General features: G+C 38.6%; 1 protein-coding gene across 3 annotated transcripts in view; it reads left to right on the top strand.

The window, feature by feature from the left end:
* Positions 1-939: 939 nt before the first annotated feature.
* Positions 940-13,857, top strand: part of LOC111585839 (bromo adjacent homology domain-containing 1 protein-like) — a 40,363-nt gene continuing 27,445 nt past the window's right edge. Inside the window, exon 1 of one of the 3 annotated variants that reach the window (XM_055016234.1) lies at positions 940-1,076. Coding sequence is in view for 1 of the 3 variants with exons in the window: in XM_055016233.1 (XP_054872208.1) it covers positions 10,331-10,466 (136 nt within the window). In the remaining 2 variants the exon portion in view is untranslated. Of the gene's footprint in view, positions 1,077-8,161; positions 10,273-10,315; positions 10,467-13,857 lie in introns of those variants that run through there. The other 2 variants (XM_055016235.1, XM_055016233.1) reach the window with 2 other exon arrangements.

The following is a 13,857-nucleotide window of genomic DNA, read 5'->3' as shown; positions in this document are numbered from 1 at the left end:
TAAAAACAACTTTTAAAGGTTTTGTGTCTTACAATATTATAATGTATTTTTTTATGGCAGCAATTTCTCCTGTATTTTAACAGAATTATTTTTACAGTGTATCCCACTTTAACTGCATGTTGCTTTATTTAAGTGAGATTTTTCAGGCATTTCTCGTCAAAGAGAAAACCAGATTTCTCGCTTAAGAGGTAATGTGTGCTTATATGAGAAAATAAGTGAGATATGTTCAGGTTTATCAGGAATTTAACGTGACTCTTCAGGCTCCACATTAAGGCCTGATTCATCTGAGACCCTCTGCTTCGTGTCCAGGTGTCTCCAGGCTTCCTGACACTCATCTCCGGGGCCAATCATCTCCACAGCGCATCTCTCCAACAAAGTTGAGGCTTTTTTGGAGGAAGAGGAGGATCCAACCAACCACCCCTGGCTGCAGTTACGCGTGGATACCCCTTTAAAAGACTCACCATGTTGCCATCACATGCTCCAGCACCGAAGTAGGATGAGGATGTTGTTGCTGTTGTTATGTAAAGCGCGTTTCTTACTTATATTTGCGGACTTTTTTGCGGAGGATTTCTTGACTTTGCGCGGCGGCGAGGAGGCGGTGGAGGAGGAGGTGGAGGAGGAGGGGACCCAGCCCACCCAGTCTGTCAGCGCTGCAGTCATGTTGAGCTGCTAGTTGTTGTTCGGCAGCAACACACCGAAGGACTGGTGCGCAAAAAAAAAAAGCGAAAGCTGCGCGCAGCCTTTAATGCCAAGTGGCGGATAGAAAGCGACGAGTCTCCTGGAAGCTCCGCAGCCGAGCGGAGCAGCGGATGGGATAGAAAAGAGCCAGCAGGCAGCTCGGAGAAGGAGAAGGAGAAAGAGGAGTGCTGCTGCCTCTTCTGGTTCTTCTTCTGGCGAGCGGAGAGTTGTTTGGGTTCCCTTCCTTTTTTTTCCTCTCGAGCGGAACATCGGCGACATTCGCTTCCTCCAGCAGCAGCAGCAGCAGCCGGAGGTTTGCTCGCACCTCTCGCCGTCTTTTGGGGGGATTTAAGGTGGAAATCGGACGAGGTGGTGGCTGCACTCGGAGCTGCGTTACGGTGAGTAACAAGCGGCTGCTCCCGGTTTGTGCGCTGGCAGAGCGGACGGTTCGCTCGGCCAGCTGTCCTCTTTTGTCTGCGCTTTTTAGTCGTGTCTGGAGGACGTTGCAGAGGCAGATAATGGCCATGATGAGGATGGAGGAGATGCCCAGGGAGTGGTGCTTCAGCCGGGCTGGCTGTGCAGAGCACCACCCCTCCAACTAAGTGGAGCTCCAGCGTCCACAAGGTCAATAATAGAAGCTGTGTGATGTTCTGCTTCACCTGGGTGGATGTTTTCTCCAGGTGTGTTCAGGCTGAGCTCAGGTTGGGCTGCAAACTTTACTTCACTGCTGTCATTTCATTTCTTTAGTTCAATTTGCACAAATTTTTAAGTTGGTTATTCATAAAAAAATAAGCTGTTCCAATGACTGTAGTATTTCCTTATTATTTACTTAACTATTATAAGATAAGCTCGCCTTTATTGATCCCTCACCAGGGAAATGCAGATGTTCCAGCAGCTAGATACCAGTGAAGTAGGAAATAAGACCAGAAATTCAGAGATACAGTGAGGATAGAAGTAAAGCTAGAATAAGGAGTATGAGGTGTGAATATGAACACAAATTTCTAAGTTGACAACATTTGAATTAAACTTCTCCAGTGTTGAATAGACACAGGAGGAAATCCTGACCTGGAAGGGAAGAAAAATTAAGCTGTTAAGCCAATTACATTGATTTATTTCAACATGAATTTAGTTTTAATGCAGACATTAGAAATGTTGCAACGTAAACGGTTGATCTTAATCAGTAAATCTGAATTTTTCTCATGCAGACATGCTTTTAATCAAGTGGTGGAGTTTTTGAAGTTTTCTGAAGTTTTTGGGCCTTACTGATACTGAAATGAAAGAAACTGGATAATGTGAAATAAACTGGATAATGAAACTGGATAATGTGAAATCATGGAATAGTGTTTAAGTAGCACCTTTGTTTCTGACACATTTTGTTGGTAGTTTCTGAATTTTTGGGAGCTTTTGTGTGTAATTTTACAGCATTCAAACACAAGATGGTTAAGCTTAGTTTGGGATGTTTGTCACAACTACAGGGCTTGCAGTTACAGTGGTCCCTCAGCATGTTGCAGTTCACTTTTCTTGGTCTCACTGTAGCACAGACTTTTAAATTCCATTTGATATTGTGGATTTTTCACTATCTCGCAGGATTTTTCAGTATGTAGGTATTTTTATATATTTATTACTGTGATGAGCTGCGTTTGAAGTACGACACTGGAGAAAGGATATCTGCTATTTATGCACTTTGCAACTGGCAGATGCTTTTATTTTGACACACAGAGAGCACCTCTGTAGAAAATGTGGCAGGAAGTCATCAAACGCACTTCACACTCACGGTCCTGACAACAGAACATAAACCAAAATAACTAGGCTGACTAAACCACAAAAATGCAAGAAAACACAAACACTGCAAACACTGTAACACTAGCATAAACCACAATAATGACATTTAAACCCCCAACACCTCAAACTCCCATGGTGCACTGCAGCACAACAGTTCAGTCATAGTGACCAGCTCTGCGATTGCTACATTATTTTAATTATTTTTTGGTAAAATATGCATTTTCTAGCCTAAAAAAAATTAAAACAATATAAAAAATAATAATTAAAGCATATTAAAAGAATATTTAATAGAAATAAAATGCATAGCGTACAGCGCTGGGCTCTGATTGGCTCAGCAACCGTAGCATCAGTCTCCTGTGTGTAGCAGCATTCAGCATCTGGCCTTGTCCATTTCACATAGATGTCTGATCACTGTGCATAGTGTAGCTCTGCGGTGTGTGGGGAGGGTTTATAAAGCCTTAAATATATATATATATATAAAAATAATAAAATAAATACAGTCACCACATTGCGTTTTTTTCCGTCTATCATGAGGGGGTCTGGAACGTAACCCCAGCGATAGACTAGTGACCACTGTAAATGCCAAATGCAAAAATAAAGGTGTCCCACTAACACGCAAAGTGACTTGGTAAGTGAAAAACGTGCCTTTATCTGAGGAGTTTACTAGAGAAATAAGTCTTTGATGAAGCCGCTAACTTAGTGATGTGACTAGAGCTTGTACAATTAATGAATCAACAAGAAAAGCATTCAGAGAGCGCAGTACTCTGCCAAGGCTGCTCAGTCGTATGATTTCCAACGGATAAGACCCAATAAGTCCTCAGCGGTGGATTTGTAGTAGGATCACAATCATGTGATCATCAACAGGCAGCTGATGTAGTGTTCACTTGTCGTCATGGTTACAGTGACGCCGTGCCGCTATCTCACAATGATACACAAATCTCCACATTTGTCCAAAATTATTAGAAATTTGTCCAGAACTTGCTCAAAAAATCCTTCTTAACTGTTCAAAATCTGACCAAAATGAGTTAGTGGTCTAGGATGGCTGAGAAGGGGTTAAAAAATATTAAAAATGGGTCCAAAATGACTTTAAAATGTTCACTTGTTGTCATGGATACCGCGACGCCGTGCCGTTATCTCACAATGATACAGAAATTTTTAACAAATCCGTGGATCCAGACAGTGAGCTGCATCACTGCCAAAATCTAATGAGGTGGTCCTTGTGTCATTTCTGACCTTCCCTGAAAATTTCATCCAAATCCGTTTGTCTGTTTTTGACTAAAGTTGCAAACAGACAGACAAACGTACACCAATCATCACGTAACTCTGCCACGTTCCTTGACGGAGTAATTAGCTGTCAACTGTTACAATTAGCACCACACCACACTCATTACTGAGTATTTTTTGAACAAAAAAATCTAAGTTTTTAGATTCCAGCTTCTTAAATGTGAATATTTTCTGGTTTCTTTCATCATCTGTGGCAGTAAACTGTGTATCTGTGTGGTGTGGATAAAACTTTGTGACATTTTTCACAATTTTCTGGCATTTCAAAGATCAGACAGCTAATGAGTCTATTAAGAAAAGCAAGTGACTAATCAGCTGTAAAAATGACTGTTAGTTGTAGCACTGTGAAATAACAAAACATAGATTTTTGTAAGATGGGAGCAAGTGAAAAACAAGTTAGTGTTGTGTATTTTTCAAGTTTATCTCTTGTGTTTTCATGTAAAATGTTGTGAAATATGTACTTTCCATCACTGTCTGTCACTTACTGGCTCAACTAGCTGCTCATTTAGGCCTTTTCTTTCTATCTAAGTGGCCTTTTGGCCTCAGTGTTTTTCTTTCCCCTCATCACACAGCCATAAATGTGTTTGAGCGCATTCTGTTTCCTGCCAGCTCTCATTTTTCAGCCCGTCGTGAGGCTGAGCTGCTCAGTGACACGCTAGTTTATTGTGGTTGATCATTAATCTGCAGGAGTTTCTGCAGCGGAGCCTCGTTCTTCTGCCTGATCCAGCAGACCCACCTCACTAAAGCTTCATAAATGTCATAAAACTTAATATACAAGTCCTTTAATGACTCACACCTAGACCCGTCATTAAATAGCCGTGCAGGACTAATAGCGGAGCCATAAAGGCGTTGCACGGTGAGTTAGCGGTGGATTCCTGCCAGCAGACACGTCTGACGCTTAAATCATCAATGAAATACTTGCTGCTGGAATCGCTTTGGATTAGCGATATATTTAGGATATCCAAACAGTCTGTGTTTAGTTTCATTAATTTTATTCCAGCTTTGTGTACCATCATTCAGTGGTGCTAATCCTCCACAATACGTTGGCCTTCATTTTATTTTCTGCGGCGTTCCACAGTAATTCCACATTATTGGTTTTTGGGAAGATGCACGACTCCACAAATCTGTTTTCTGGTCCTGTTAGTTGTCCGTTACTCAGTGGAGGAAACTGTTTCTGTTTTGTGCTGCCATGTTCTTCTGCTGTTGTATTTTTACTTATCTACATTCACCTGACAGCTGCAGCAACTTCAATATATAATTGAGGGACTTTGAAGTCCATGGGATATATCTTGCATACATTTTTTATTAAAAGTAAAAATAATGCTTATGTTCATTATGATCATGTCTTTACAAATTCCATAATTATTTATTATGGAAGCAATCACTTATTAAGAAAAAACGACTGGTTATCACTAAAATGTCATCTATGTTACCAAACATCCTGCATTTATATATTGACCCATCCAGAATGACTTGAAAATGATCCATAATTATAGAAAATTAGTCCAGAATGACATGAAATTTGTCCTAAATTACTTGAAAATTATCCCAAAGACACAAAAATGATCCAAAATGATGAGAAAAGATCGAAGCTGATATAAAACTTGTTGAAATTGACAAATAAATTGCCAAAAATGACTCGAAATTTGTCCAAAATGACTTGAAAATGATCCATAATGACAGAAAATTAGCCCAAAATGACTCGGAGACTGATGAAATTGTTCGGGTCAATATATAATTGAGGGATTTTTGAAGTCCATGGGATATAACTTACATACATTTTTAATAAAAGACGTCCGTCCGTCCGTTTTTTTTCCTTCAGTGTGTCTTTAGCTGCTTTTTTGCGCACGTTGAATGTCTGCAAACTTACAAAGCCAAAAGTTAAAGCTCTCTTAAATGTGCTCTGCTCTTTACCTGCCTGAAGCCCCTCATGTGAAGTTCAATCTTTTCTTCTGTTTTTTTTTTATCTCTCTTATCTCTACCTTGCATAACTCCTGCTGAGCACTAGGGGTTCAGTGGTAAAACGGATTTTGTACTGGAACTTTCCAGCGTGAATACCAAACAAATTCAGCCTCTGCACATGAGGAACAACTCAATTTGAAATTCTTTTGCAGACTTTAATGACTCTAACTGGAGATTAACCCTCCTGCTGTCTTCATTTACGGGCACCAAAATATACTGTTTCCTTGTATGAAAAAAATCCAAAAATTCAGCAAAAAAAAGTCTCCAAATTTCTGAAAATTTGCAAAACCTTCAGGAAGACAAAACTAATTTGGCAAGAAAATTTTTGTAAATATTTTCAAAAAAATGAGTAAAAATCTTCCAAAAAAATCCTAAAATTATCTAAAGTGATTACATATATATCAGTAAAACTTCTAATATTTTCTTTAAGAACATTCACATAAAAATCAACTGAAATCCAGCTGTTGTCCTGTGAGCCTCCTACCACCAAGCTGTTGACTCTCAGAAACTTGTCTTGTGATTCTGTTGTGTCTTAGGTTTTGTCATTTTAGCCACATTTTACCTTGTTTTCTACCAATTTTCAATCATTTTGGATAGAGTTTTTAGTTATTCTGTTGTTGTTTTGGACAATTTTTAGGAATTTTGGACAGGCTTTGTCTTTTCAGCCACATTTTAGGTTGTTTTCTACACATTTTGTGTTTTCTGGCTGCAATTCATTTCATTTTGGGGGGATTTGAAGTCATTTTGAAAAGGTTTTAAGCTGATTTAGACAGATTTGAAATCATTTTTGGGAAGTTTCTAAGTTATTTTGGACAGATTTAGTCATTTTAGCCACAGTTTAGGCTGTTTTAGACAGATTTCATGTTATTCTGGCCACAATTCAAGTTGTTTTGGGCAGATTTTCATGCTGAAACTGAGACTTCTTACTGTGACCACTGTTAAGCTGTGCTTGAAGCTGTTGTCCTGTGAGCTGCCTGTCACCAAGCTGTTGACTCTCAGAAACTTGTCTTCTGATTCTGTTGTGGCTTTGGGTCTTCCTGTCACACTTTCTGAGTGCCTTTTGGAGAAAACTGGACTCACTGACACCTTGACTTTCTTCACAGTTTCTCTGTAGGAAAGACCTACATTTTTAAGTGTTATGATGGTCTGTCTCTCTTCTATTGTTAATTGCTTTATCTTTGCCATTTTTGTTGCATGAAACACACAGCAGCAGCTCAGAAAAGCTGTTCTGAGTTTGACAAATTCACTCTTTCCTCCCCTGGTAGCTGCACAAATTGATAATTTTGCATTTTAAATCAGGAAACTACATCATCATGCGAGTTGGGAAAATAGTTTCTGAAATTCAGCTGCCTAATGATTGCATTCACGTCTATTTTCCCCCTGAGAAACGCTAAATCCACTTTTCCTCGATTAAACATTCAGGTTTGAGGTTCAGTATCATTTTAGTTTGACTGAGAGAATTCAACAATAAAATCAAACCAATTTGCATCGTAATGATGTGATCCAGGAGACTCACGGACGAGACAAACTTTTTACTGCTGCTTTAAACTGAAAATGTCATTTATTGCTTGTGTGCAGTGACAGCTGATGACCAGCGTGTTTGGCTGCAGTAAACTGATCAATAGCAACCCGTTTAATTCTCAGGAATTGGAAACGAAGAACGTCTTAAATCGAATCTACGCTGCTATAGGAGGAAGTTTAAAATGGAAATTGTTTTCCGAGACAAACAACATGTTTTTAATGCAGCAACACGACTGATTGGATCCTAAAAAGGAGACATATTGATCATCAGACAGTCGCAACAGGAGAGTGTAAACTAATGCAAGAAGTTTTGTTGAACTTGAGTTCTGCTCTTTCAGCTTCTCTCACTTTCACCACCTTTTCTTTAACCCTCATGTTGTCCTGCGGGTCAAATTGACCCATTTTAAAGTTTGAAATCTGGAAAAAAAATATATTTTCACAGTGAAATTTCTGAAGTCCACATTTGCAACATTTTTGAGAATTTTTTTTTACATTTTTTGGTGGGAAAAAAGAAATGCTAAAAAAAAGGTTTAAGAACATTCACAAAAAGATCAAGGTTGATTGTTTTTTTTTGTGAATGTTCTTAAAGAAAACATTAGAAGTTATATGTGTGTGTGTGTGTGCGTGTGTGTGTGTGTGTGTGTGTGTGTGTGTGTGTGTGTGTGTGTGTGTGTGTGTGTGTGTGTGTGTAATCACATTAGATATTTTCAGGACTTTTTGGAAGATTTTTACTAATTTTAAAAAAATATTTACAAGAATTTTCTTGCCAAATTTGGGGAATTTTTAAAATTTTTTAATCAAACTTTTAAGGGAAACTTTTAAGGAATTATTGGAATTTTCTTCCTAAAGGTTTTGCAAATTTTCAGAAATTTGGGGAATTTTTTTGCCGCATTTTTGGATTTTTTTCAGACAAGGAAACAGTATTTTTTTGGTGCCTGTAAATGAAAACAACAGGAGGGTTAAATGAGTCTAGCGTTTGGATTAAAGCAGCAAAGTGGCTTTTATTGATGTGAGCTTCTGATTCTTTATGATTATTTCACACAAGATGAAAAAATCCACTTTAAACTCTTCTGGATAAAACACCAGCAGATGCTCTTTACATGTTGGATGCAATTAAGTGTTTTTTTTTTTTTTTTAATTTATTTATTTATTTTTTAAGTTTCAAATGCACTTTTTACGAGAAAGGATCAAAGATAAGAATAGTTTTATTGAATCCAATGACACATTATTTGCATGGCCAGAATTAATATATGTATAGTAATCTTACACTTTTTTTCACGTTTCAGTTAGAGCTGCAACAATTAATTGATTAGTTTCCAGCTATTGAATTAGATTAAATAAGTTTTTCAGTTATTTTTGAATGGAAAAAGGCCTAAAATGAGTGATTGCAGTTTCTTAAATATGAATATTTTCTGCTTTCCTTCCTCTTTTATGACGGTAAACTGAATATCTTGGTGAGTTGAGGGCAAAATTAGACATTTGTCATCTTCTTTTGAGAACACTGATAGACATTTTCATATTTTTCCAATGTTTTTCTTACTAAATATTGGGGGGATTGTTTTTTTTAAATGCTTTAATGTTGTATCGTTCAAAAACAGCTTTTTCTCAGTGATGGAGCCTCATGCTGAGTTCACTAAACTCTTTGGTTTTAGCCATTACAAAACTCCAAATTCATCATCAATGTCTAACACATAGTTTTACTGTATTTTCTAACTTGTTTATTTCATTTTCATTGAAAGCAAACCCCTTGGTTGAATAAAAATTCTAATTGACATGGAAATGAGTAATTTGGGGTTTTTTTTGCATCGACAAAGTTTGAATCCTTTAAAGCTTGTTTCCTCATAAAAATAAAAACTACATTCAATAACATTGAATAAATAATATTTGACTTAGAATGAGTTTTAGGTGCATTTGTATTCTATTACCTGCAGAAATGTGTTAAATGTGAAGCATTTAAACACAAAGTTAAAAAAACAACATAAAAATAGTGAAAAGTCATCATTTCCATATCTAGCACAATGTCTTTGTGTCTTTTATAGCTTCTTTATGTTGTTTTCAATCAGAAGAAGCCTAGTGGTCAAATACAAACTCCAAAATTGATGAAGAAACCTCAAAATTTGGCACAAATCTGAATAAAACTGGGCCCTAACTGTGTATATTTAGGAGTTTTAATTAATTTTTGATCAATTTCAAGCTTGGTAACTTTAAAAACACCAAATTATTCATTCAGATCTAAGGTGCATTTACATCCTATTAACCTGCAGAACTGAGTTAAATATGGATCGTTTAAACACACAGGACAGCGTAAATGTGTTTTTTAGCGTATGTAAATGTCTCCGTATATGTTTGGTTTTGGAAATTTGGTGTTGATGTGACTAATTTTGGGGCATAACTGCATATTTAATCCTGTTTAAATGTGTGCATTAACCCTTTAAAGCTTGTCACTGCCCTAAAAAGCGCTTTTATTTGATGAATTTGGGACCTATAGTGACTTTTAGGTGCATTTACATGCTATTACCTGCAGAACTGAGTTATATATGGATCGTTTCAGCACACGGGACAGTGTTTTTGTGTTTCTTGGACACATATATGCCTCTGGCTGTGCGTGGTGGAGCTTGGGCTGAAGCTGTGTGTCTCTACAGCATCTCCGTCACGTAGCTCCGGTTCGTCTGAACGCAGAGAGGAAACCAAGTTGTTCTGGATCCTGCTGAATGATCCGAGTTCCTCGTGTGTCCCCCTCCGCGGTAAACAGCTGTTTGTCCGTCATTGGAGGACGCGGGTGTCAAACCAGGCTGCTCCGTGTGGCAATTGGTTCAGATTAAGTTTCTGCAAATCGGTGGAAGCCTCAACCAGGAAGAGCGCACACATCAGCGCCACCGACCGTCCTCCTCCTCCTCCTCCCTCCTCCACTCCTCCCAGCTCTCCCAGTTCACGGAGCTCTGCCATCGCACCAGTCCGGCTCCCTCCTCCTCCTCCTCCGCCTCCTCCTCCCTCCTTCCCCGCAGATTTGTTCGACGGTTCCCGGCTCTGGCAGGAGGAAGCGTGGCGGTAAGTTCCCACCTTTTTTTTTTTTTTTTTTTTTGCCTTGCTTGATATTTCGCCCTGGATGTTTGAAGTTGCTCCGACCGACCGGCCGGCAGCGCGTATTTTTCCGCTCGGTGACCGGAGATCCGACGCGGCCGCCGCGTCTCCGATGAGGAATCCGCTCCGGAAAAAAAAAAAAAAAAACGCGACCAGGAGGGGTGAGTGCCCTTTATTTCTGCTGGGTGTGTGTGTGTGTGTGTGTGTTCAGCACCTCCCTCCCTCCGCCTGGATCCAGACTTCAGATGGGCAGCGACGTCAGGCTCCACCGGATCCCATCCGACCCACCGCACATATTTTTACGCATTTCTTACGCGCGTCGGTCCGGTCGGTGGATCGACACCTTCCGCCGACGGATCCGCGACCAGTGACCTCATGTTTGTGGTGAAAATCCTCCGGCAGCCTCGTGTCCAACCTGCCTGTCAGCGGCTGGAAAATGTGAAACCGGGAGCCGCTGTGCTGCTACCGAAACCCAGCTGGTGGATTTATTTATGATGGAGGCTCAAAGTTGAAGCAGAAAGACAGAAAGCGGAGTCTAGGGTTCTCCTACAGGTGTAATTCTGCTTTAATATCCGGAGTTTTATTCTCATGTTGCTCACTGGCTGGTGTTGGTTGGTGACCCTTTAAACTGAAGCTCTTGTGACACTTTCAGACCAAGTCCTGGCAGAAAAGTCAGAACATTTTAGACCTCACTGAAGTAGAAATATGTCAATATTATCAGCAAAATGTACTGAGAGTGTAAAGGTCAAAGACTTAATAGCTGCTCAACTCATAATAATGATCCACTAATTACACCAAAGGAAAATAATGGCAGATGAAAGCAATAATAGTGAAAAATATCAGTTTTTAAAGAAGTTTACTGTTGTTTTGCAGATTTTCCCTGTTGTTAAATTACAGATAATAACCCTGCATTCATTATCTACCCACCGCTTAATCCTCATTAGGGTCACAGGGGGGTTAGCTGGAGTCTATCCCAGCTGACTGAGGGTGAAGGCAGGGGACACCCTGTACAGGTAACAGTCTATCACAGGACTACAAATAAAGACAAACAAGCACACTCACATTCACACCTACAGACAGTTTAGAGTTATGCTGTTCTGAAAGATAGATGAGTTAAAGAAGAAAGAAGCTAAAATAACACTCAAGTAAGCTAGAAATACTTCCGAATTGTGCTGTTCTTTACTCCAGATGCTGCGAGCAGTAAAACTAAAGAGCATTTTCCCAGATTTAACATTAGAAGGATGTTTAGATGCTGGAAAAGGTGGAAATATTCGGTTTTCACGGGAAAAAGTGACAAACTAGAGACTAAACCAGAAAGATTAGAGAGTAGAGTCTTAAACAAGAGAGGTGTATTTTAATTTATCCGCACATTAAGGCGGTTACAGCTTTTCTCGTTGTGCATTCAGCTGAAAAACTGTTGTGTTGCTGAAGTTCATCAGCTCCTTCAGGTGTTAAAACTGAGGCCCAGTTCACACATCTGGTGTCTGCTGAAGTCTAACGTGGCAGAAAGGTTGCTTTAAATATATTATTCCAAGCTACTAGGAAGAGAATTAGTTGTCCTTTTATGTAAAATAGTGTATAAAATGAATAGATTTGACTTTATTTTGATTCCTTTATGTAGCCTTTCTAACACTTGTCAGTGGCGTTCTATTGTGCATTAGAGGTGTATTATCACCCAAATAACAAAATCTAATATGCAATCAGACTAGAAATATGTGTCATTAATTTACACTTCTTACTGATTTTGGTCTGTATTTCTATTGTAAACATCAATTAAACCTTCTGGACTTCTGAGTTTCTATCTGGCAGCATTTAGTTAAACAGGATGGAGTTTGAGAGGCTCAAAAGTGGGGATATTATGTATTTATTTATTTATTTATTTTACCTATTTTTTTAAAAACTGTGCATAACATTTGAAAATAGAACATAGAGCCCATTGTAGTGTGCACTGAAGTTCATTTTACTGATTAGACTCACTAAAGATCAGCTTTTTTCTGGCCCAGTACTGATTATTTAGTAACCAAGGAGACTGCTAAATAATATTTGGAACCAATACGGGCTGCTTTTGCGTGAAAATTGAAACAATAGAACAGCACAAAGTCTTTATTCATGTTTCCCAAACTTTTATCTTTCAGTGCTGATGGGTTGGTTGGTTGTGACCTTTTCTGAAGGAAGAAAAATGGGAAGAGTGTCTATTCTCTTCTAACACGAGCTCATGGTTATAATGTGCAGTTTTATTCTGAGAGATGGATCTCATGTTGCTCATTGGTTGCTTTTTGGTTTGTCACCCTTTAAACTGAAGCTCTTGTGACGCTTTCAGACCAACTCATGGCCTCATTTTGGACCTGAACCGTGAGAACAGACTGTAGATTTACAGTTTGTGGTTGTGAGCAGTGGTGGAAGAATAATGCACATCTGTTACAGTGCTGCAGCTTTAAAATACTCGCTTACATCGAAAAGTCGTACCTGGATTGTTGTTACTGAAACATTACCATGCGAGCAGCATTTAAAGCACATCCTGTTTTTACCTCGTTGACATGTTCTCATGTTGTTTCTGTACGCTGGAGTCACTTCAGACATGTACAGTTGAATTACTTCAATATTAAAACGTGCAAATGTGTAACATAGAGCAGTTTTACAGCATTAGTGCAGAGCTGCAGGTGAGCTGGTGTGCTGGAGCTGCAGCAAGAGAGAGGCAGGGAGTTTATAGATCTACACTGAACAGAGGAAGCAACAGCGTAGGTTTATATCGGAGTCATTTTAAGGCAGGAAAATGTTATTTTCAAGGTAAAAACTTTTCAATATGTAACTCAGATACACAGAGATGAGTTTTTAGATTTTGAATCAACATCTGTGGAAGGAATTTAAAGACATTCTTCTTTTCTGTCGGAAATTATAACGATATTTTCCACTATTTTTGATATAGACAAAACCTGAATCATTATTTCCAGATTTAAACAAGTTCATTGTCCACATGTGTCTTCGCTAATCAGTTTTTGAGGAGGGTCAATATATAATTGAGGGACTTTTAAAGTCCATGGGATATGTCTTGCATATATTTTTACTAAAAGTAAAAAAAAAATGTTTTTATGTTTTATATTCCATAATTGTTTATTATGGAAGCAATCACCTATTAATAAAAATGACTGGATATCACTAAAATGCCAACTAAATAACCATCCAAATTTAATAACAACCACCTTCTAATTAGCTAAACAATAATAAAATGAGCTTATTCAAAAATAGTTTTGATTGTGTTCTTTTCATTAAGTTGAGACAATCATGACAGATATTTCTGTTTTGGCAATGTATCAAATTTTATATGGAAAATAACAAATTGTATCTGTGTCCCAGAAATCACTTTCAACTAAGTTACCCATTACAAAAACACCTCTCAAGGAAGTGTGTTAATTCCAGATCACATGACCTGCTCCACATGATGTCATTTCCTCCTGAAGAAAAGACTGACCAGACTCCAAGGCTTTCTGACTTATTTAATATAAAGTAGTGTGTGAGTCAAGTGTGGATTTATGGCATGTCAACAGGTTTACT

This window comes from Amphiprion ocellaris, chromosome 12, assembly GCF_022539595.1.
Source record: "Amphiprion ocellaris isolate individual 3 ecotype Okinawa chromosome 12, ASM2253959v1, whole genome shotgun sequence".
NCBI lineage: Eukaryota > Metazoa > Chordata > Actinopteri > Pomacentridae > Amphiprion > Amphiprion ocellaris.
The sequence above is the reverse complement of the archived record's forward strand: the minus strand, read 5'-3'. Positions and strand labels throughout refer to the sequence as shown.